This window comes from Jaculus jaculus, chromosome 2 (assembly GCF_020740685.1).
Source record: "Jaculus jaculus isolate mJacJac1 chromosome 2, mJacJac1.mat.Y.cur, whole genome shotgun sequence".
NCBI lineage: Eukaryota > Metazoa > Chordata > Mammalia > Rodentia > Dipodidae > Jaculus > Jaculus jaculus.
In genome coordinates, this window is record NC_059103.1 from 116,855,699 (window position 1) to 116,881,544 (window position 25,846).

General features: G+C 42.5%; 1 protein-coding gene across 2 annotated transcripts in view; it reads left to right on the top strand.

Moving 5' to 3' along the window:
* The first annotated feature begins 2,673 nt into the window (after nt 1-2,673).
* Nucleotides 2,674-25,846, top strand: part of Rasgef1b (RasGEF domain family member 1B) — a 568,755-nt gene continuing 545,582 nt past the window's right edge. Inside the window, exon 1 of one of the 2 annotated variants that reach the window (XM_045144030.1) lies at nt 2,674-2,788. In XM_045144030.1, the coding sequence (XP_044999965.1) occupies nt 2,720-2,788 (69 nt within the window). In that variant the 5' untranslated portion in view covers nt 2,674-2,719. The remainder of the gene's footprint in view (nt 2,789-25,846) is intronic. The other variant, XM_045144031.1, reaches the window with a different exon arrangement.

The following is a 25,846-nucleotide window of genomic DNA, read 5'->3' on the forward strand; positions in this document are numbered from 1 at the left end:
ATGCCCCATGCATCCTGCCTACAGTGTGACTTGCAGTAATAAAGACTTCCTAGTTCAAACTTCCTCTAGGGCTCCTGCCTGTCACGGAATCCCGTGATCTTACAGTTCTTGTCAGTCTTGACCTCTGGTTTTGACCCTATTGGGCGGTGTTTCTCAAAGTACCACCTGGCACTGCCTGAATGTGAGTCTCTGGGGGTGTGTAACAAAAAAGCAGATCCCGAGGCAGTCCCAAATTTAGTGAAGCAGAACTCATTTTAAACAAAATCGACAGTCTTTTCTTTGTTTTAATATCTTGTTGATAACCCCCATTCATGTACACAATGTACCCTGATGATAATCCCTTCCCACACCCTTCTTTGCCCCCTACCCCCTTCCACTGATCCCTTTCTTCCTTCCAACTAGTTCCTCTTCTATTTTGATGTCCCCCCCCCTTCATATTATGCAGATCTTGTGTAGATTGCATCAGTCATCGTGAGTGAGACCATGAATGCAATGGCCACCTAACGTCTGGAAGACAGAATTGCAAAGCACTCCTCCCCTCCATTCGGCTCTTACAGTCCTTCTGCCATCCCTTCTGCAGTGGTCCCAGGGCCCTGAAGCATGCCTAGAGTTGTCTCACATTGTGCTGAGCACTCCACTGTCACTTCTCAGCACTTTGCTAAGTTTTGACTCTTCACAGTGGTCAATGCCATCTGAAAACAGAAGCTTTCCTAACCAAAGTGACAGTCACATTAATATATGGGCATAAACACAAATATTTAGAGGGTAATTTGATGGACATACTATATCCATTTAGCCGAACAACAGTAATAGTTTCTCCCCTAGGGCTTATGACCTCCCCAATTATAGGCTTTTGACTAGGTTTTCAAAATCAGGCATGAATTCCCTCCTGTGGAGAGTGCTCAAATCCAGTCAGAAAGCAGTTGGTCTCCTCCATCACAAACATGCTACTATTGCACTAGTAGGCACATTTTGCTTAGCTTGGCTAGTTAGCTCTGTAGACTGCAAGATTCCTTGCTGGTCAAAACCGTTGCTGACTTTTCTCCCAACAGGCTGTGTAGCACCTTCCAGCACCATGATCGCTAGTCAAGAGAGTAGTCTTCCAGTTGAAATCCAGCTTAATTTCTTGACCCCCTGCAGCCCAAGCATGTGGTGTCTTCAGTAATAGAGTCTTGGCCTCTAGCTCTGGTGGGCAACCAAGAGCCTGAGAAATAGCCTGCATTGTTTAGGGGGCCTCAAAGGCTTCCCTAACAAACACCTCACTGGAAGGTATCCTTCCCTGGTACTGAAATTTTGTTGTGTGCCTGTTAGCTGCCCTGCCCTTCTGGTCACAGCATTCTCCACCCATAGGGTACTTCTGCCCTTGACTCTGTCTTTTTAATATATATATTAGCTAGCAAAGGGGGCTTTTGGTGGGCATGGTGGTGCACGCCTTTAATCCCAGCACTTGGGAGGCATAGGTAGGAGGATCGCTGTGAATTCTAGTCCACCCTGAGAATACAGTGTGAGCTTAAAAATAATAAATAAATAAGAAGTAGGCTTTAACATAACTTATTCATCATATATTTAATTTTGACTAAACCTCCTGCCACCCTTTCCTCTCCCCATTCCCTGCCCTGACCTCAATTCATTCTGCCCCCTCCGCCCCCCAGCATCCTGCCCCTCTGCTTACATATCTACTATACCCTCCCCTTAAGCCCTACCCTCTTCTTCCTCCCTCCTGGCCCTTTCTAGCTTCCTGGCCTCTACTAGGGGCTCTTACTCCAACTCACATATAAATTAAAACATTTGAAGCTGGAAAGTATCGTGCACACTAAATTGAGATGCCATGGCTGTGAGTTGAACTAGGTATCTAATGCAGGCTCCTGAGTCCCGCGGTTTCAAGAGAGAAGGTTGCAGCGAGGGCATCAGAAAAGCAGGACCACACCTGTCCTTGGCCCTCCTGACTGAACCCAAGACCAGGGGGCTGCGATTATGGAATAATCCCCCAGCCTATACATAGTCCCCTTCCCCTTTGGTGGCTCACGTGAGCGGTTCCCACTCAAAGACACGGGTTAACGTTGGGAGCAGGAGCGGGCTTCCTGCTCCAGGCTTGGAGCCCCGCTCCCTTCCCCAAAGGAAGGGCGGGGCTGGCGCGGGCCTGCGGGGAGCCCCAGTGGGCAGCTGCGGGGGGTGGGGGGGTTGGCAGTCAGGTGTCAGCAACCTTCTCCACCTGCCTTTGGGAGAACCCGAGGCGTCCTGGGGAACTGGGTCACCTCGGGTTAACAGACCCTCCCCTGCTTTGGCCTCCTGCCCAGCTCCGGGCATCGGCTGCGGCTGTGGGCGTCGCTGTCAGGGGCGGGCGGGCCTATCGGTACGCCGCCACCGCGCAGTGCCCGCCGGCTGCCCTTGCCCGCGGGTCCCGCGGCGCGGTTGGCCCTCCCGCCACCCCCTCGCGGGGCCCTCCTCGCCTATGGTAATCGTGACATTCAGCGGGAAGCGCTAGCGCAGCCGGGGCTCCGCGGCTGGGGGCTCCCGCGAACCCGGAGCCCCGTGCTGCACCCCCGCAGCCGCGGACCACCCCCGTCCCGTCCCGGTCGGCCCGCGGGGCCGCTCGCCCCCGAGCCCCCGGCCCTGCGTGAGTCCTCGAGCATCCCGGCCGCCCTGCCCGCCCCCGGCTGGGCGCAGGGCGAGGACCGGCCAGCGCGGAGGCAGACCAGACCCGCCTCCCTGCTCGTATATGGCAAAGTTTCTCGCCGAGCTTCTGGGCTGCGCATTGCCGAGCAAGGGCTCCTCTCCCAGGCTGGAGGTAGGTAAGGGTGTGTCCTGCAAGGACCGCGGTCAGCCCGGGAGGGCCACTCCCTGCCCAGGTGACAAGTGCACCCGCCTGGTGTCCCCCTGGACTAATGGGGCGGGCCAAGGGAGAGGGTAACTGGCAGAACAGAAGCCCCAAGCCTGAACCCCCTTCCCTGGCTCTCGGAGCATCTTTTTGTTTTGTTTTTGGTTTTCACTGCCCCGAGGTGACAGGTGGACACGTTTCTGTGTCGAGTTTTGCGAGGTGTTCCTTACCTGACATGCCAGGCAAATTTGAATATGAGCAGCCTCCCGGCAGCCCCCTTTCGCTGCCTACATTTGGTTCTGCTAAATTATTAAAGGAGGAAAAAAAAAATCCTGGGTTAAGCTGTTTCCTCCTTGTTGCGTCTTCTAGCCACTCCCTTTCCCCCACCCTCCAGCGTGGAACGAACTCCTAAGTTCTCCCCATTTCTTCTTCCGTGAGACACTGGGAATGGAGAGGGAAATGGTATTTGCTGAATCCCGTGAGCACAATGCCACTCTGAAGGCAGGTACACCTAATTGCTTACACCTGCCTGGGCAACTAGGCTGCTGCTGTAAGCATCTTTAGGAAGTGGCTGATTTCCTCTCGCTTGTACTACCAGCAAGGTGGTGGCATCGGCTGTTTCGTATGGAAACCTCTATTGGCAACTGAGTTGGGACAGTTTCATGTTCCTTATGCCCCCCACCCCATACACACACCCCTACACCCACCCTACAATCAGAACCCAGTGTCTGTCTGTCTCTCTCCTATCCTCCTTCACATACTCTACCTGACAATCACGCCTGGATCAGAGAGCCAGCCAGTGTGTGTGCTCTGTGCCCTCCAAGCATTGCCCTCACAACCTCCCTGGCAGCCTCAGACCTTAATGCCCCTCAGCTCTCCATGTCAGCAGTTTCCTGACTGGGCAGAGCAAGACAGACATTGGTTTCCTCTCTCGGTCACGTGGGAGTCTGTCCTTCAGGTTCCAAACTCTTCTTAGCTTCCAGGCTGCTTGTGGGGGTGCATCCCACCATTGGCAGCTGTAGCTTCTCCGACCTTCAGAGTACAGGTGGAAGCATTCCTTGGAGTTTTAAGGCTCAAGCTGCCCAACCCAATCTCTCTGCAATGTAACAAAATTGTTTTGAAGTAGGGAGACCCCAGTAGTAAATGAAGAGGAGGAGCTGGGAACAGTGTGCATTGGGAAGAAGCAGGTGGAAATGCCTGGGCATTTGGAGGCTGAAATCAAAAACAAATAGCGATGAGCCCAAGAAAGGAAAGTTTCCCAGGCCTGCAGTGACAATTGTCTCCTTGATCACCAATGACACAGCTCATTTGCTTCGCTGGAGCATTGGGCTGCATCTGGAGGTCATTCTGGACAAGTGCCTTTCACTGTGGCTTTCTCTTCACCTGTACTTGGCCTTTGGTTCTGAAATTCCAAAAGCCTCCACCAAGAGATTTGGTTGTAGGCATTGCCTCTTGGATATTTCTACCTGTTTTGTCCCCCAGCTAACTTTATATAAGGAACGCGATAACCTGTTTGGCCACTGAAGCTCCTCCATCTTGATTTTTTTCAGCATGCTTGGTTCCCAGTTACTCCAGAGAGGAGGTGACTCCCTAAATTAGTCCCAGGCATATTTAGACGATTACAAGAGTGGCTATTTTATCTCTTAGAAAGTCCAGTGGCAGGGAAGTCCTCCAACCCTTGGTAACCCCTCATGTATTGCTTTGGTGTTATTTTGCACCCCTCTAGAGGCAGGGCTAACTGTGGCATTGACTCTTGCTATCTATCTTTCTATAAATGATTGATTCAGTGTTGGCCAGATTGTCCTAAAATTCACATTAGGTATCACATGTCATCAGTGTTGTTGCAGGTTAAGTAATCATTCTTTCCTACCTTTGGGGAAAAAAATTAGTGTCCAAACAGATGAAGAACTGAGTCAGGAATTTGCTTTGTACATGCTTGCTTTCTTAGTTAAAAAAAAAACAAACAAAAAACTTTCAACAATACACTCTGGAGAGAAATGTGGGAGAAATGTGGAAGAAAGATATAAACCTTTTGTAATATTCATTTCTTGAAAGTGGGCATCGAAAGAATTTGAGGCAGCTTTTTACTTCCACCAAATGCTCGAATTCTAACATTAGAGGTTCCTGTTAGTTTCAGGGAGAGTGGGAGAAGAGGCGGGTGTTTCCCTAACAAGTGGCATTTGGATTCATTTTGGTGAGAATGTGGAAAAGAATGTAGTTTCGCCTCACACAGGTCAAGTAAGTTTGCACAGAAGAGATTCTGTCTGAACACTGAGTGGAGCATAGGACCTCCTTCATGCTGGCAGTTGCTTGACAAAGGTGGATGGTTGATGGTTGATATGTTATGGTAAACAAAGGGGACAAAAAAAGAAGTCACTGTGATCAAAAAACAGCACCAATGGATGCCTACCGTCTTCATAGATAGAAGATATATATGGGAAACACAGAGTGTCTAAATGGTTATTTTTTACTTTTTGATTTACTTCTTTGTAAAGCAGATTTTAACTTGGGAACCAAGTCTTTGAGAATAAATTTTTCTAATAAAAAAAAACCAAAAAGAGTAAGCTTCTTTCAGGGCCATGGCAATACTCTGGACACCAGGCTGGATATTTACAATGTTTTTGCCACACCAAGACAGAGACATCTATAGAAACAGCTGGTTTCCTGTGTGTTCTGATGCCATAAGAGGTAGGACAGACACACACACAAACACAGATAGCATTTCCAGGTTTAGGAGGCCGTGTACTTGAGCACACATATATCTGACCCTGGCATCTGTTCTGTCCTCTTTGGGCCCTGCTATATTGTGAACATATTCCCTAGCTTTGGCCCCAGTCTTGCTTTGGGTAATTCTGTAGTGATGGAATTCTGGTGATGAGTTAGTTCTAGAATAGAAAATGGCAGCACAATAATGTACTTTACTGCTGTTTCATCTTCCATGCTCTTCTTCCCTCACTCCACAGTGTACCTGCATTTTCATTCTTTGTGATCTGTCACTGTCTAACCCAATGGGACACCTTTGGGGAGTCACCTATATTGCACAAACTCATTATGTCCCATACAAAAGGAATGTCCAGTTACATGCCATGGTAAATGAGTGTGGTCTCTACAAATGCCAACAGTCAAATAGATTCTACACATTCCCAGTTTCTATCTCCACCAGTTTTATTGCATGACTTCAAGTATAGCTTGATTTTAGTCTACACATAGTACATAATAGCTATCAGTTATCAAGTACCTATTACAGCTATGAGTTATCTTCACCTATATAGTTCTAAAGGTATAATATACTTGGTCTTGAATATCCTCCTAAATGTCTAATGGTATAAGTATTAGCTGTCATATTGCGTAGATGAGAAAATTCAAGATTTCAAGAGTGTACATATTTTTTTTTAACTTTTTTTTGGTCCCAATTCTTAATTGAATTTTATTTATTTTTTTCAAAGAATTTTTTGTATTAGTTTTCTATTCTGCAAGTACAGGCAGTTTGGTACCATTATTAGGCTTATCTGTGACCTCCCCCCTCCCCATTGGCCCCTCCTTGTTGAGGTATATGGGTCGTGCATTGTGGACTTAGCCCACAGTTATTGGTACAATAAATGTCTCTGCATATCCTGACCCAACATGTGGCTCTGACATTCTTTCCTTGCTTAGCATGACTTTTATAATATGCAGTAAAGTGAGAATGCTAGCCTAGGCTTGTGTTATTTCAGTTCACTCATGTCTTCCAAATATAGCTATCTGATTTGTTGTCGTTGTTTTGGTTGGGTTTCTGTTGTAACCTTCATTCCCAAATATGCTTTTCTTGAAAGAAGGAAAGGGGAGGCCCTGTCCTCTCACTGTCCTCCACACGTCACGACCAGCATGGCAGGACTACCTTACCTACTCTCAAGGATGTCCAGAAGTATCTTACCTACTCCCACCGATGTTCAAATGCAGACTGAATATGGAGAAGGTGCTGAGGCTCATTTGTGGTGGTCCTTTAGAGGTAGCTCCTACTGGGTATCATTTCTTGTGTCTTAAATTGTTTTGAATGTGTGTGTGTGTGTACATGCATGGGCATGTGGATATCAGAGAACAGCATCAGGTGTCATCTTTAGGAGTGTCGTACACCTCCTCTGAGATAGAATCTCTCATTGGCCTGCAGTTCACCAAGTAGGCTGCACTGGCTGACTGCTTCCACCGCCTCAGCACTGAGATGACAAGTGTACACCACCATTCCTGGTATTTATTTATTTTTATTTTTATTTTTTGGTTTTTCGAGGTAGAGTCTCACATTAGCCAAGGCTGACCAGGAATTCACTATGTAGTCTCAGGGTGGCCTCGAACTCGTGGAGATCCTCCTACCTCTGCCTCCAGAGTGCTGGGATTAAAGGCGTGCACCACCACGCCCGGCTCATTCCTGGCATTTAAAAAAATTTATTTATTTATTTTGAGAGTGACAGACAGACAAAGAGAGAAAGAGGCAGACAGAGACAGATCGAGAATGGATGCAGCAGGACCTCCAGCCACTGCAAACAAACTCCAGACGCATGCTCCCTCTTGTGCATCTGGCTAATGTGGGTCCTGGGGAGGCGAGCCTTGAACCGGGGTGCTTAGGCTTCACAGGCAAGCGCTTAACCACTAAGCCATCTCTCCAGCCTCATTCCTGGCATTGGTACTGGGGATCAAATTCAGGTTCTTGTGCTTGGGAGGCAAGTACTTTACTAATTGATCTATCTCCCTATCCTTGTTCTGAAATTTTTTACTAGCCTATTCTCATTGAACAAAATGTTGATATTTTTATACATATATAGTATATGTTGCCTGGTTTTATCCCCCTGATAATTCTATGAAGGAAGTGATGCAGTTATTCTTATTTTATGAATGAGAAAGCCAAGGCTCAGAGAGTTGTCCCACATCACTCTTCTAGTAAGGGTCTGGTCTAGGATGTGAGTCCCTAACTCTGAGCCACAGTGCTTTGCCAGCCACCTGTACTGACTCACCTGATCCTCTAGCCTCTGATGTTTGTATGTTCCACTCCATCCTTTGCACTGTTGCCCAAATCATTTTTATTTTTATTGATAATCTTCATACATGAAAATAATTTAATTTGATCATAATCCTCTCCCAATGCCTTCTGTATTAGTCAAGGTTCTCTAGAGGAACAGAACTGCTAGAATGAATTATTTTAAAAAGGGAATTTATTGGATTAGCTTACAGTAGTCCAATAGCAGTTGCAAGCCCGTGAATCACTGAACCTGGTAGCTGCTCAGTCCACGTGGCCAGATGCCTCAGCAGTCCCGACCCAGCACTGCAGATGGTGCCGGAAAGCCTGGAGGCTTTCTGAGGAGCTGCTGGGTTTCGATCCACGTGGGTCTTCAGTTGATGTTGGTCTTTAGTCCGCACTGGTCTTCAATCCATGCTACAAGGTAGGGAGCAGCTCTGGCAGCCAAGTGGGAGGAAGGAAGGAAAAGGGAACTCTTTTACCCAGAGCTTCCTTATATCAAGCCCCTCTCTGAGCAGGGCCGCCCACTCTGGGGGAAGGGCTCACCCTGGGGGAAGGACCTCCTCCTTTAGTTGATCCTTCCTAGAAGCAGCCTGTGGATTACTAAAGGGATCAAGTTGACAACACCTTAACTATCACAAGTCCACCCCTTGTCAACTTGGCATCAAATCATGTCTCCTTACATCATACTTAATTTCCAAATGAAAACAGTCACAAGCTCATAATTCCACCTAACATCACATAACTATCCCACGTACAACCGGAACTGCAAAATCTTCCCCCCTACACAAGCTTAGTCTCTAATACAATGGGTCTAATATAAATTCAACAGTTAGCTAATGATATAATCTTAATATTGGTGTAGATACAAACACTGTCATCAAGGCAGGACAGAAACATTGCAATCACAGTCCTAGTTTCTGTAACTGGTCACGTGGCCTTAGCTGGTATATGTAACTGCCTTCTTCTATTACCCATTCTGTATTTCCTCCACCTTCAGCAAGCACCTTGGGGGTGGAATGTGGTGGTTTGATTCAGGTGTCCCCCATAAACTTAGGTGTTCTGAATGCTAGGTTCCCAGCTGATAGATATTTGGGAATTAATGCCTCCTGGGGGGAGTGTATTGTTGGGGGCGGGCTTATGGGCTTTATAGCCAGTTTCCACATGCCAGTGTTTGGCACACCCTCCTGTTGCTGTGGTCCACCTTACATTGGCCAGGGGGTGATGTCCACCCTCTGCTCATGCCATCGTTTTCCCCTGCTATCGTGGAGCTTCCCCTCGAGCCTGTAAGCCAAAATAAATCTCTTTTTCCCAGAAGCTGCTCTTGGTTGGGTGATTTCTACCAGCAAAGAGAACTGGACTGCAACACCTTCTAATCAATTTAGTAGGTCTTTCAGTTTATTTTTTTAATGGAATGGAAGAAATGAAATGGAAAGGAATTACAAAGATCAGAGTACATCCAACATTATAAGGGAAACTATTATTCTTGGAACTTAATTTCAGAGTTATAGGTATAAGTACCTTCTAGCCAAATCAAATATGGTGTCTATAGCAGACAGCTTCAGGTTCATTGTGATGAACTTCCAGACCAGGCATAGTTATAAAGGAAGGAATATTTATTGAAGCTTACAGATCCAGGGGAAGTTCCATAATGGCAGAAGAAGCTGGCCTGCTTTCACAGGACCAAGCAGAGAGAGAGAGAAGCACAAGCCAAACAGCCAAAGCCACACAGCACAGCACACTTCAGGAACTCAGCTAGGCATGCTTTGCATATCTTTAGATTGAAATCTGAAACCCACCACCACACCTTAAGATCCACCCAGTGATACCTCTAGCCAGGTGGCTGTAGATGCAAACTACACACTAATAAAATACTGAATATATTGGGGGCCATCTATTCAGACCACCACAGTGTCTATCCCATTACTCCAAATTCCTCAGTGGTTCTCCATTATTTGCAGATTAGGCAGAGCATACCAACATCCTCCTCAGGTTGGTCATGGCCTGGAGTACTTTTCTTGTTTCCTTCCTTTTACTATATTCTTTATATCATAGCAATTTTGGTCTGCCTTCATTTTTGATCATGTCCTGACCCCTTCATGCTGTTTCACTGCCTGTAATATTCTTTCCCTATTATTCACCTATCTAAGTTTCATCTGCCTTCAAGGATCGGTTGAAACCTTGTCTCCAGATCCACTCCTTTGACAATATCCAGCCCTTTACTGGAGTCCATTGAATATGGTGTGTGTGTGTGTGTGTGTGTGTGTGTGTGTGTGTTATTAGAAACAACTTCTCCTAGCTTCTTTTTATGTTTCAGTTATGTCCTCAATGTGGGTAACAGTTCTTGATGTAGGGAGGTAAAGGTCAAATGAGTCCATGTCCATAAAGTACTTAAACACATGCTAACTTATTGATACTATGGTATGTATCTCTGACCTCTTCAACATCAAGAGCTATGCACTTTTCCTTCTTTAATAACTTAATATAGCACTTTGTACATAGTTTTCCATCAAATAAGTATCTGATAGTTCAAACTGATCTTCCAACCCTGAAGGATTATGATTTTCTTTGCAACTGTTCATCTAAAATTCAGAACTAACTAGGCATTCTATAATTTTGTTTAAAAAATTTAAGCAACACTATTAACTTGCTCCTTCTCTCCAAGAACATAGTTGCTAGAGAATAATTCCATTCACCTGCAGAACCCCCTTATTCTTGATGTTTTCTCTTTATAGCCTTTACCTTGCCAGAGACCATGTCCCAGGCCAAGGGAACCACCCTGAGGGAATTACAGCTGGCCAACTCTCTGTTCTTACTGCCTAAGCATGAAAAAATTCTAGAGATAGCAGTTTCCCATCACAAACATCAGGTGACCGAGGTATAATATTAACATTCTATTTATTCATGCTTTGTGAGCTTATCAATCCATTCAAGCATTCATTCAGTAAGTATTATTCAACTGTCTTTGTCATAGGCACCCCATGGAAGCCTTCCTAAGAGGCAGTCACACTGTTTTGACTGTAACCGACAGTGAGAAGTTTATTTTGAATTACACAAAGGTACTTATACCTATAACTCTGAAATTAAGTTCCAAGAATAATAATTTCCCTTATAATGTTGGATGTACTCTGATCTTTGTAATTCCTTTCCATTTCATTTCTTCCATTCCATTAAAAAAATAAACTGAAAGACCTACTAAATTGATTTCATGGGTTGTAACTCATAATTTGAAAATCACTGCTGTAGAGGATAATAAGATTCTATTTTTACAAAACGATTTATGCTGCATTTATGCCTTATTACACTATACAATAAGAGAATCTTATGTTCTGTCTTGGGAAGCCAGTTACCACAAAGAACATTATTCTTTGGGAGAAAAGGTTTTCTGGGTTTCAAATAATGAATTCACCAAACTACCTTGACACATATCCTGCCTATAAATTGCAGAGTACTTCAGGCAAGTTTTGGAATATTACCATAAGCATATTTTATGACATGGTTAAACAACATACCTGAATTTCATATACTTTCTGTCTTGTCCATATGCTGACGGTGAAGGTGGATGGCCTCTCAATGTCACACTTTATGGATCTATCCAGTTTTATATTTTAGTTGACTCCACTGCTCTCTTTAAGAAAACTCCTCTCAAGTAGCTCCCACCCTTCCCTCTTCTAAGCCTGCTGGAGCTGTTGGTTATGTCCTTTACAATGAGTAGTGGAGCATCTTTGTGAGAAGAATATAGATAGTATGGCTTCATCCGCTTGGCCAGTCAGCTGCCTTCAAGCATCCAGAACGTGAGCCATGTGGTCAGGCTGCTTTAAAAGCAAATATGTCGACAGTTAAGTATGGCTGTAGCATGCTTCTGTGATTGGTTGTGGATGAGTGATCACAGGAGAGAAGTTTACTTTAGAATTGAAGCTTCTGTCACCATAGCTGGATTTTCCATGAGGATCATTTTGAATTCTAAGCTAATGGACACTGAATTTCTTTTGTAAATTCACTTTTTTTTTTTGGTTTGGAGGCCAATTGAATTGCTCAACCACATCTGAGCCACTGTATACATGGGGGAAACTCTCCTTACCTTTTGTGTTAGCTGCTTTTAAACTCTGCATGTGGTTCTAAATGCACACATTTTATTTATAGGAATATTTGGTTCCATTATGATTACATCTGTCTAATGGCTTCTTGCTGAGAAACTGTTAGATAATTTTTTATTCTTTTGTGTTTTGATAAGGAAAAGCTGGTGTTTCCTATTTGTCAGATGGCCAGTGCGGGCAGCAAGCTGCAGGAAGCGGGGATAACAGCGTCACTCTGGTGTATTTCCTTTCGTTTCATTCTTTCCAGCTTATAATGGTCTTCATTGCATATTATGAATTTCTTTACTTTGAGCATCTTTGATGAAATATAATAGGCGCAGTAGTGACACTTATATTAGCAAAGTTCTACTTTTTACATAGAGTCCTGCCTTTGAAGTAGCCCGTAAGTAAAATGACAGCTTTTATTTCTTTTGAATTTGTGCTGAGTGAAGTATGCTTTTTACTTCTGGAGGGTTTTAAACGTAGGCTAGCCCTCTTTCTCTAGATACTGCAATGTATTAACTGTTCAAGCCTCTACATTTTCAATGCCGAATGGAGGCCTCCTACCTGAAACTCCCTTCTCCTTGCCAACTGTACGTCAGCTGAAAGTTCCATCCACTGTTGACACCTGGAATAAGCAGTGCTGGGGGCTGTCTCTGATTCTTTTCTTTTCTATTTCCCCCCTATGGGCCATCTGTCAATGTCTCAATGTCTCCTGAGAGTTCTTTTTTCCCTTTTTATGCTCATACTCTTCATTGATGAATGTGACACTTTTTAAAAAACACCTTCTATAATCAGGGAGCAGGAGGGTCTGTGGAAGACTTTACAAAGGTCACTCATTCGTCTCTCCTGCAAGTTCTCCCGAGTGTGCTGCTGCTGTGCCATCATGCCTTTCTGCCCTCCCTTGCCTGCACAGAGCTCAAGCCTCTGAATTCTCTCCTAGGTGGTGTCTAAGTTGAGCATCTCACCCTGGCCAACTGATTTCGCTTCCTGCTTTTGATTTTCTTCAGGGATTTTCACATGTCTTGCTCCCATGATTGGTTTATGCAGCCTGTTACCCTCAGATTGACCTGTCCCATTCTTCCTGTCTAGTCTTCAGTGTGACAGCAAAGAGCCAGCCCTTCACAAAGTTTGTTCCATACACAGCAGAGAGACTGGGCACATGGGCTGAAGAATTGTATATCTGGCTTCCATTCATGACTTCCTTACTTCTTATCTGTATGATCTTAATTAAACAAATTTCTTCTTTGTATCTAAGTTTTGTTTTCTGTAAAATTGGAATAATAGTAATTATTATTATGGTTGTTCTGTTATAAGACTTAAATAAAATGCTTACCATAGTGTCTGACATATAGTAGTCAACAAACAATATATAATGATATTTATATAATGATTGAAATACTATATGACTTTTTTTTGCATGTGTGTGTAGAATATACATGTGGTGTGGTATGGTGTGTGTGACGTGTGGTAAATGCATGTGCGTGTGCACCATGCACCTGAGTGTAGAAGCCAGAACGCTGGTGTCCTTCTCCTGTTGCTCCTTGAGATGGCTCGCCCTCAACCTGGATCTGCTGTCTGTCAGTGAGTCCTAATGATCCTCTGGTCTTTGCTCTCTGTTGGACTAGGTCTACAGACATATGTGGCTATGCCCAGCCTTTTACATGGGTTCTAAGGAGTGAAAGTTGGCAGTCTCTGCTGAAAGGTCCTCATGTTTTTGTGACAAGTGCTCTTAACTTCCAAGCTATCTACCTAGCTGATATGACAAACTTACTTTGCCCTCCATATCCTGAGTTACCCTCTCCTTTGACTATTTTAGGCACACCTTATATCTTTTTGATCACTCCCCAGTGCTGAGCAGAACAGAGGCACTCAATCAATGTCTATTTAATTTTGAAAACCTTCCATATGCTATTTGAGCCAAATCTAGGATCCAGTTTCTTCCTGGATATATTTTGTTTTATTTCATGGAAATGTGACAGTCATGTCTTTTAGTGACTTGCCTTCTCACCTATGGGATGTATATGTCAGCTAACTTAGTCTGCAGTCATATAAATGATAATAATGCACTTTTACATATAACAGTGCTAGAAACAGCTTAAAAATGTTGCCAATTATAAATGCCACTTCAATGAAACCCAACTGCAGATTGTAATATAATTAAATCCAGAGTGCTTTTTTTCCCAGTTGTCTTGCAGACACAGATCCTCAGTATAGGTCAAGTGAAGCAAATGCATGTCATAAGTCAACATTTTATTCATCAGACTTTTACTTTCTATACTGTTGGTGAAGAGTTTGATCAGAAGTCAGATGAGGGTATTCCAAAAGTAATTCACTCCAAAGAACACTTACCTGATGGACTTCCTTAGCAAGTTCTTAGCAGGAGAGAGGCAGTGATGGTACCAGACTTCCCTGGAAACTCTGCTGTGCACCTTGAAACATGAATGTTTATTTTCATCATTTGAACCTGACTGGCAGTCACATGAGGGTGTCTACAGAGAGGCACATGGGCTAATGACTAGACTAGCAGTGCTATGAACTGCAAAGACCCTGCAACAGGAGTCCCAAGAGCTAAATTCTATGCATCATCTTCCCATAGGCTTTACAGTATGGCAGGAAATCTCCTTTACTCTCTGAGTGTCCATTTTCATAACTCCAACAGGAAAGTACCAAGTTTTGATTTGCTTCATATACAGACATGATGTGGTGCTCTAGTGTGGAAATAAATGTGGATGTCCTTTATGATGTGTCAGCATTCTACAAATGTGAGTTTCCCCTTCTGATTCTTTAATAATGAGAGCAGACACCTAAGGTGCCCGTGCATCTTCCTGGGCATGCAGGAACCTACTGGGGAAAGGCACTGCTAGGGCTGGTGTGAATAGGAATGGATATAAATGTGTCTACTTATAGGCAGAGAAGGGAAGCTGGAGCAGTCTGAACTCACTGTGGGAGCCCCGGGCTTCTGAACTCAATAGTTAGGTCACTAGGTACAGCCCTTGTATGTCTTGGAAAGGGATCTTGTGTTCTGAATTGTGTTCATAGCCTGAATTCCAGGCAACTTTAAGCTCTCATGATTTTGTTTTATGGTGATGTCTTTTCCCAGATGTTATTCATATTGGAATACAGTTGTGAAGGGATATAGTGGGCATTAATCTGACCATGATTTAGACCTCCTTAGAGAGGCTGCAGGCTTGAATGACTTCCTACTGATCACTGAAGTGTAAGCTTTGTCTTTTTCAGAGCAAGTAGATTTCTTTGCAATTTCTCATGATGTCTGAAATATTATAGTTTATCCAGTACATCCTACTGGGAAGGCCCAGTAAAGGACATAGCACAGCGCAGCATTAGCCATCCTCGAGGAACTCACGACAGGTGGGGAAAGCTGAGTCTAAATGATCCATCTTCCTCTTAGACGTGAACCTTCATGATGGACAGCACCACCCAGGCAGGTTCATATGTCCTTCCTGTGTCCCTGAGAGTCCTCATACTTAGTGTTTTGAACCCTTGTTAGTTGCAAATATTCTGAGCTTTAATTTTTTCTTGATGAAGTAGATGCTGTAGTAGATCTTACCTTGGAAGATAGCAAGGTTGTATACACAGTGCCCTTAACTTGGTGCTGGCCCATATTTGTTCATAAAAGCAATAGCAATATCTACTTAGCTCCACATCCCATGATTTTAGTTTTTGAAATTCAGTATTAATAACCATCTTGTACTGCTCTAACAACTTGCAGCTGGCACAATTGTATTATATGTGAGAAAGGAGAGAGAAAGTGAATAGTTAAGTCTTTAAAAAGACTAATGGATAAAGCTGGGCATGGTGGCGCACGCCTTTAATCCCAGCACTCGGGAGGCAGTGGTAGGAGGATTGCTGTGAGTTTGAGGCCACCCTGAGAGTCCATAGTGCATTCCATGTCTGCCTGAGCTAGAGTGAGACCCTGCCTCGTAAAACCAAAAGCAAACAAACAAACAAAAAGACTAATGAATAATTGGATCAGAAAGTCCATTTATTTCTTTGTTCAAAGTTCAGTGCCAATCTATTATTAGACCATTAGTGAACCTTTCTTCTAAGTGTTCATAGCACTTCCATACTCACCATTTTACATTTATTTACTTCTGTTCCTTAAGGAATGATAACATACTCAACATCCTCTGGGCACCTTATCAGGGGATTATAATGAACTTCAGGGTCAGGAAATGGAAGCAGCAGATGCAATGTTGCCAGGTGGCATTCAGTGACCCCTAGGTGAATACATAATGAGTGGCTACCTTGCTGGCCCAGATTTCCATGTGTTGGTGACGTCTGTGGCAGGACAACAACTGGAATCTATTTGTGTCTAGAAATCTACATAGAGATTAAGAGCACTTTCTAAAGTAGGCATATGAGAAATATTCTATCAGTATAGGGAATGGGAGATGTCAGTTTCAAGAGGTAAACTGGAAGAAAAGTCTTCTGGGCTAGACCTAGAAGCAGGGTCTGAGGTTTGGGATTATAGATTTCAGAAAGATATAGTGACTGTTGTTTTAACTTATTTTCCTTCTGTCTAACTAACTGTCTGAGCTAACCTGTGCTGGCAAAGGGGCTTGGCATGTGGTGGTCCAGACAAACCCATTTATAATTTCCTTTCAAGAGAGTAGATGTCAATGCTGGGAGACTCCTGAGGTCTGGGCTTGGTTATACTAGTGGTAGCTGCAGGGGCAATGGAGGCACACATGCAGCCTGCAGCCAGCACCTTCCTGAGGCTGTCTAGCCTTGCCCAGAAGCTCACATGGCATAATTTTCCCCAGAGGGCACCTACTGGTACCCAGTGAAGGCAGGCTCTGTGGAGAAGAGTGTGATGTTTTCAGGATGGCAGTGGGGTTAGTTAGCTAAATTTGTGTATAAGAAGGCAGTGTTTGTTGTAATCAGAGACACAAAACTATAGATTCCTGTTGTCTTTCCTCTTTCCTATTCTGCTCCCAATTCAGAGTTTCTGGTCTGCAGATAGGATGCTTGTGAAGTCTGATCCCCCAGGTCATGTTTGCCCCCAAGAGCTTCTTTTATAGTTTCACTTATTTGGAAGGAGACAGACAGACAGCGGGGGGGGGGGGGGGGGATATGGGCATCCCTGAGCTTTTTGCCGCTGTAAACAAACTTCAAATGCATGTGCCCATTTTGTGCATCTGGCTTTATGTGGCTACTAGAGAAATGCATGCTGGCTATCAGGCTTTGCAAGCAAGCACCTTTAGCTGTTGAACCATCTCCCTACCTCATGAGCTTTATTCCTATTCATGTTCATCAGAACCAAATTTTATACATATTCAATGTGTAAGCCTGTGGAATGGGGGAAATCTTTGCAAGCTGTTTGTGTAATAGAGGATTCATATCTATGTTATATGATGAACTCAAAATACTAAACTCCACAAAACGAACCAAAAATGGCCAGACGAACTGAGAAGGCAATATTTAAAAGAAATACAAACTGGTTAATAAGTATATGAAAAATGCCCAATATCCTTAGCCATCAGGGAAATGCAAATGAAGTCTTAACAGAGTCTATGTCACCTCAGTGAGAAAAGCCATCAACAAGAAAACAAATGACAACAAATGCTGAACAACAGTATGTGGGGGTAAAAGCATATTTGTACATGGTGGAAGAGGATGCAAACTAGTGTATCCCAAATGGAAATAAGTATGGAAGATTCTCACAAAACTAAAAATAAAATTCCTATGTGATCCAGCTATACCTCTTCTGGGTATATACCATAGGGAATCAAAGCTACCATGCAACAGAGATAGCTGCATACACATGTTAGTCATGGCACTATTCACAAAAGCCACGTTATGCAGTCAGCCTAGGTTCCTTCTGTGGAGGAGCATATAAGGAAAATGTGGCATATATACACAACCGAATATTATTCATCCATGAAGAAGAATAAGATCTTGTCATTAGCAGGAAAATAGATGAAACTGTAGAACATCTTGTTAAATGAAATAAGCTAGATTCAGAAAGATGTCACATATTTTTCTCCCCTTCGTAGAGTCTAGATTGTTTGTTTTAAAGTCATGAAGGTTGACTGTTTGGAAAGTGGGAAGGGTCCAAAAGTAGGAGGGACAGGATAAGGCAATGAGAGGGTGATAAATATGGTCACATTATATTCATGTATGAAAATGTCATAATGAAAACCTTTGTTTTGTACAATTTATATATGCAAATACAATAGATTTAAAGTTAAAACATGTCTATCTCTTAGGAGAAACTGGAGTGATGGGGAGAGGTCCCACACAGAGCCACATGTAGATAGGAATGCTCCTGGACTGGCCATGAAGATTATGCCATGTCATTGTCAGTGGTTAAAATGAATCCAGAAATTGCTCTGATTTTCTCTTCAGCTTTTCTTTCAAGCATTACCTGTACTGACCCAGGAGACATCAGGTATGGATGCTTCTCCAGGATTCATAGACTGACCTTCTTCTCCTTTGACTTTCCCATTTTCTTCTTCCTTCTCCTCCAGCTCCAGGAGTTCCTTTCTAAGAATCTGCAACATAGCAGTGTGCAATTTTGTTGTTTTTCAATCTCATTTCTGCAAATAGAAACTGATTTCATTTTTCTCATGTATAAACAGTGCATCTGATTTCACGGGCCAGAAAGAAATGATTGAAAAGCTTCCAACCAAGCCCTTGGGAACCCCCTAAAATGATCCGCAGCCGTATGGACTGTCCAGATTGTTTGTGTGCATGGCTGGGGAGGGTGGGTGCGGGGAAGAGGGATTTGGGAAATAAAATGTTTTTGTGCCCAGCTGCCGTGAATGAGTCAGATGGCTGGGTAAGTCCTCCTGATGCCCATATGATTTTTTAGGAGTCTATTTGCTTAGTGCCAGGTTTGGATGGACTCTCTGGGGTCCCTAATCAATTTTGCTCTGTCTCTTTGTGAACAGTGGTCTTCCCTAATAGATAAATACTTTCTGGATATATAGAAGAGCCTGCCTTTCCCTAATCAATATTGTTCCTCCTCTCTTAACACTGGGTGGGCTTCCCTAAAGTATAAAATACTTTCTGGATATATAAAAGGGCTTGCCTTGCCTTGCCTGGAGTGGTATCTTTGATTTGGAATTGCTGAGGATTAGAGTGATAGAGAAATAGTCTTTCACTTAGCAGAGATACAGCAACAGATGATAATTACAGTTCTTTAGAACTTACCTTATACTATTTTATTAGAAACAAGGATTGTTTTTACTCCATTTGCAGGTGGAAAAACCAAGAAGCAGGGAATTAGAAAATATTAGTTACTGAAAAAACAGTTACTTAGATCTAAAATTGATTGGCCAGAATTATTTTCTTTTTCTTTTTTCCTTTCTTTTCTTCTTCCTCCCTACCCCCTCCTGCTTCTGCCCTCCCTGTCCCCTGTCTGTCTTTCCAGGGTGTCATGTATTCTGACTGGCCTCAGACTCATTATGGAGCCAAGAATGGTACTGAACTTCTCCTTCTCCCTTTCTACCTCATGAGTGGTAGGGTTACATGGTATGTATCATCATGCCCAGTTTTATGTGATGCTGGGAACTGAACCCACCTGGGTCTTGTGCATGCTAAGCAAGTGATCTACCAATTGAGCTACACCCATCAGATAGTAAAAATAATGCACTGCATCTTTCTACATATGTCTTACCTTTTAATGATTACCACATATGTAAGAAATAGAGAGATGTAGGCCAAAGAGTATATCATTGAAATCACTGAAGATAGATAGGATGAACAAGTCCAGAGTTTTAATGAGAACTATAGTTAATAGTAGTGTATTGTAGAGTAGTGTATTGTTAAGAGTGTAGAATTTGGAGACCCTACCTGAAAACCAAAAACCAAAAACCAAAAACCAAAAAAAAAAAAAAAAAAAAAAAAACAAGAGTGTAGAATTTAGGTGCCCTTGTCTTTCTTCTCCTCTTCTCTCCTTTATTCCTCTCCCTTCCTCTCCCCTCTCCTCCTTTCCTCTCTCTCTCTCTCTCTCTCCTTCTGTTTCTGTCATAGGTAATAATATGAGATGATGGATATGTTAATTTGCTTGGCTACAGTAACAATTTCACTATATATACAAAGACATCAGATTATATACCTTGAAGATAAATAGTAAAGAGGACAGCACTGTGTAAATATTTCCATTTTAATTTATTCCAATATGATATTCTTTGAAAAATTATAAAATAGTACAATATTTAAAGCACTGAGCTCAAATACAATTTGAGGGTTATGATGGATAATTTCTATTGTAAACTTGGTTGGATCAGGGTTGGCATGAGGGCATTTCCAGGAAGGAGGGGAAATATGTTCCTGAGAGCAGGAAGCCCTTCCTGTGGAAAGATGTGTGTGTGTGTGTGTTTTGGGGGGGTTATTTCTAGAAAAAGTGGCGGTCTTTGTCTGGCTGCCCTTGCTACTTGCTGGTGAGTGCATCTATCCTGTAGTGATCATCCTTTGCTGACATAGGAACCCAGTTTCATTGGCTTTCCAGTGTGGTCCAAAGATAGGATCAGGAATCCTCCAGACCTTCTGCACGTGGGACTGCTGAGGCATCCGGCCTTGTGAACTGAGTAGCTCACAGGTCCTCAGCTTCTGCAGTCTACAGACAAGCCCTCGTTGGACTGCCCAGTCTGTACTGTGTACACCAATTTGGTAAATCCTTTTTATGGTGTATATTCATTCTATCAATTTGATCCTCTAAGGAACCTCAAATGGAAAAAGTAACTAAACACTTTGAAATTTTATTAAGCGGAAGAAATTCTAAGGGGCTTTCCTATTCGTGACCCTGAAGATTAAACATGCTAACAAATCACAAAAGCATTGGTAACCTGTTTCTAAAATTATCCCAAAGCCTCTTTGTCTCACAACATTAGCATAAACCCTACTCTTGATTCTAGCCACCCTTATCTCTTCCTTTGATTTCCTTTGTCACTAGGTAAAGGATCCCCAAACCATGAACTATGGAGAATAGTAACATATTTATCTCTAGACAAGTCATTCCTAAAGTTCAGCAGGTTGGACTGACTCTTTGGGATTTTATGTTCTGGGATTTCTTGTCCTGCTGGAAGCCCAGGATGTTATAGGGGAAGATGATAATGAACACATTTTATAGCACAGTGCATTTTAAATTTTGAAGCACTTTGACCAAATCCTCTTTGTTTTCAATTTATTTTTGTTTATTTTTATTTATTTGAGAGTGACGGAGAGAAGGAGGGAGGGAGAGAGGAAAGGAGAGAGAGAGAGAGAGAGAGAGAGAGAGAGAGAGAGAGAGAGAGAGAATGAGAATGGGCACTCCAGGGTTTCCAGCCACTGCAAACGAACTCCAGACGCTTGCGCCCCCTTGTGCATCTGGCTAATGTGGGTCCTGGGGAATCAAGCCTTGAACCAGTGACCAAATCCTCTTATAGCACTTGAAACATTATCATTACCATTTGAAGGATATAGAAGCTGAGGTTCAGCAAGGAAAAGCAAACATCCTGATATAACTTGTTGACTGCATCAAGTGCACTGATGGAGTTGGGACTTCAGCTCTAGGTCTTCTGTCCTCTTTCCTCGAGGCCAACTGTGATGCCCTCGCTGGTGTAAAAGGGCCACCATAATTCATATGTACACATTAAGCATTTCAATCATGGTGAAAGACTGAGTAGCCCCTCCTCCTTGCACTGTATATGGCAATCCTGGTGATCATCTACTGAGCACATGTTCGTGTTTCTACTCTGTCCCTTGCTTATCATTTGTGTGACATAGGCAAGCTATTTAACACCATGAACCTTCACTTATTCATCTGTAAAAGGTGGGCATTGGCTGTCAGGTTTAAATAGGAAAAATGCATTGTTAAGCACAATGTGTGCATGGAATTATATCTTCTTATTTATCAAATTACTTTCTACTTTGTGGTTGGTGTTGATTTACATTCTATCCTGGATCCCGTACTATTTTTTTGTGGGGGGGCTTGGTGAGTGGGTATTCAGTGGACATGTGATGGGGCGAGAAAGGACAAGAGCAAGAACCTACCATATGCTGGTGCTTGGCACACATGAGACCCAGTTTGTTTCCATAGCAGTAGCAGTAGTCATCAAAGACTGAGTTGATGCTTTTGGGGGGTAAACAAATCAAGGTTTTTTTCCCCCTGAAGTCTCTTGTCCATTACTTACTGTGCTAAGCTGATTAGTCATTGAACAACATTTATTTCATCCCAGTTGTGTGTCCTAAATGTGTGTTGTGTGCTGTAAAGAATACAAAAGGACATGATGTAGACTCTGCCCCAACTTTACTTGATAAAGCTTGATTTCCAAGCACAAAAATGTGGACTTATTTTGGGCTGAGACATGTAGAAAGCTACTTTGCCTTTTCTAGGTCAAAAATTTCATAAGTTTAATTTCTTTTTCTAACATAATTCCAAGTGCTGTAAAATCACTTAACATATTTTTCAGAAGTAGTTGATTCAGAAGAAATTCTGCTCCCCCACATTGATGCAATAAGTAAGCAGAATATATTATCATTGTGCAGCACCATTTTCCAAAATACAGACACTTAAATCAGCTGAAAGGGGGTTATGTGTGAGTGTGTATCCAGTTGTAAAACCTTTCAAAAATGATGGCTCTGTTGAATTTTCTGCCTTGGTTTTGTTGTGTCTTAGGCAAATTGCTTTCCTCATATGTAAAGTGCTTTAAATGTCTTAGTGGGCTTTGTTGCAGATTAATTGAGAAGGGATGGGAAAGCCCTGAGTGTAGTGAGTAGCAGCACATGGCCATCAGCATACAAGTAGCAATATTTTTTCTTCCCACTTTGATGGATGTGTTCCTTGTCCCTCCTAGACTAGAGATTTAAATCAAATCCTCCTTCTGGAGCCACCATTCCGTTATTCACTGTTAGTCCCCAGTTCCCTGGAGTGCTGACTACATGGCTGGGCATGATTCTACCTGCCCAGTCCATCAAAGAGTTAATAAGGCTGTGCTTTAGCCTCTCTGGTTTGCTGGAGCTACTAAATCAGAAAAAAAATCATTATAGCTTTTTTTGTGTGCAAACCATTTGATGTCCAAAGCAACTAATTAGGGGGAGAGACAGAGTATAGAAAATCAATCTTTACTAACATTGACATTTCTTCCAATGTAAGGAATTGGTTGGCTTACATCCTTTGTGAAATCCTGTGGAGATCCAAAATTATTCGAGATAAATACATTATGGGATTTTTCATAGGCTCTTGGTGTTAGAATGAAGATTATTTGAACACAAAATACATGGTATGATTTTGAAGGGTTTCAGCACATGACATAAGCTCAATGTATAAGCAGATTTCAGTTATGACATCACTAAAGAAAGAAGTGGTGGAGGGGCGTGGGTGCACTGTAACTCTTTGACACCACTCTACTTCAAATCAGAGGGACAAAGATTGTGTTTGATTTTAATTTACATCTCCAGTTCAAGAACTTTATCCATTCTGAGCTCTAGGAAGCCAAGTATGCACCAGCAGGTTCTCCTAGCTTCAGTTTTTAGATGGTTTTGTTCAAAGAGGACACTGATTAGAAACTAGAGGGAGTAGAGATTATAAGGGAAAGACATGTATTATTCCAATTCGATTTATGTGGTTTCTTGACCTGGCTTTCTCTTCAAATTCATATCACAGTCCTTGAAAAATGATCCTCTCCATTTAACCCCCTGTCTCTAACTTCTTCTGACTCTCTACTTTCTTGCTATTTTCAGAGTGATAATTTGGTATGCAGTTAGCTCCAAGATACTATGTTGTGCCTGGTGATCTTCCTATACCCTTCTTGCATATTTGTAAGGAGTCAAAAGTTTTAATGAGCTTCCTTCCTTTACATTATTTGATTCATATATGCCATGTTTCAATTAGAAATGAAAGTGTTAGAGAAACAGTAGCAACTTACAAACAATCTTGCTTTAACTCAAAATGTAGCTAAGGCCAGCCTCGAACTTGTGGAAATCTTGCCTTAGCCTCCTAACTGTTCAATAGCAGCTTATTGGATGGCCAAAGTGACCATGTGAATTATTGGCTTGTAGAAACGTATGCCAATTTATAAAAATGCTTTGTCTCACTAAATATGTGTCTTGTTTTTCAGGTTATGTGGTATGAGAAATGAAAGGATTTTTACATGGTACATGTATGCATTTAGCATGAATTGGAGATTCAGGCCACAACCTGTGAAAGAATAGTAGAAATGTGACTGTGGCTCTGTAGTTCTGCATGGGTTCTTATTAGGGATAGTCAAATAATAGAGGTTAATAAAGAAAGGGTCATATGTTAATCTGTGTGGTCAGAAAGTGTATAGATTAACCAGGCTAATAGGGCAAGGCAGGAAAGGCAGCAAGTTTTTAACTAGATCATTGCAGTTAGTAAACATCCTATACTTTTTCCTATAAGGTAATCTTAGACGTCTTGCTACAAGCAGATTGAGGCTGGTGTTCCAGCATAATATACTGTGATCAATACCTGCTTCCCATCCTTGTGTCTGTTGTCACAAGGTGGTCCTCATGGCTACTCAGTGATCTCCTACTTGTATGTACATCAAGGTAGATGAAGTCACAAGAGTGATTTGCAATGATCTCACTTTGCTGATTGTGATTTGTAATTTAATAGGGTGTCATTTAGCAAAGCTTCAGTAAATGCCAGAGACTTAAAACAGTACAGTCTTAGAAAGAAGAAGTAGGGCATAAAAGGCACCACGTCTCAACTTCATAGTTTTTAGGTGAGAAATCTGAATCCCCAAGAAGTTAGATGAGTTCCAAGATTAGATGCCTGGTCTGTTGGAACTGCTATAGAAAAATACCATAGACAGGGTAGTTTATAACAGCATAAAGCTCTTTCCTTTTTGTATATATTTGTACATGTATGTTTGAATGTGTGTGTGTGTGTGTGTGTGTGTGTGTGTGTGTGATGCATGTGTTTGTTCATGCATATGGAGGTCCTGAAGAGTGGTTTAAATTTAGTTCCTATTAAGCAAGAAAAGTACATGGATTTGACTTTCAGTGGGTAGGTGGAAGACAACTAGAAATGTGCTGAAGGGTGGTGATGTGTATTTTGATTTGTTTTTAAAGGAAATTAACTGCAAGTGATGAATTCCAGCTTACAATAACTAAATTGGCACATCAACTTGACCAATAGAATAATATTAGGGAGATGTTCATAATGTTGTAAAATGCATTTGTTTGTAAGGGAATCTTTTTTGCTGCATGGTATTTTTAGTTTTAGAAACTATAATGCATACTTGGGCTGAGTGAAGCATTATGTGTACACCTAATATGTGTCATTATTATCAGAGTTGCTATGGAACCAGTCTCTCTTTACTGTTTCATATCAGAAAAAGACCATTTGATCTGCTACTACATTCATGGGCTATACACCCTGAGAATTTGAATAGTTGCTACATGGAAACTATCAGTGTTGGGCTGGAGAGATGGCTTAGCGGTTAAGTGCTTGCCTGTGAAGCCTAAGGACCCCAGTTCGAGGCTCGGTTCCCCAGGTCCCACGTTAGCCAGATGCACAAGGGGGCGCATGCGTCTGGAGTTCGTTTGCAGAGGCTGGAAGCCTGGGCGCACCCATTCTCTAACTCCCTCTATCTGTCTTTCTCTCTGTGTCTGTCGCTCTCAAATAAATAAATAAATAAAATTAAAAAAAATTCTTTAAAAAAAAAACTATCAGTGTTGCTACTCTTAAGCTATTAATAGACTGGGGCTAGGAAGATAGATTAGACGATAAAGTATTTCCTGTGCGTACAGGAGGACTTGATTTAAATCTCAAGAATTCATGTAAGAAAAGCCAGTTATGGTGGAGTGTTTATAATTCCAGCACTGGAGGCTTGAGGGGAAGAGACAGGTGTATCCTTTGTGTTCATTTGTCAGCTAATCAAATCTACCTGGTGAGCTCTGGGCCAATGAGAAGACACTGTCTCAATCCTGAGAAGCAACATTCAAGGTTGTCCTCTGGCATTCCACATACTCACACACTTGTGTAAACAC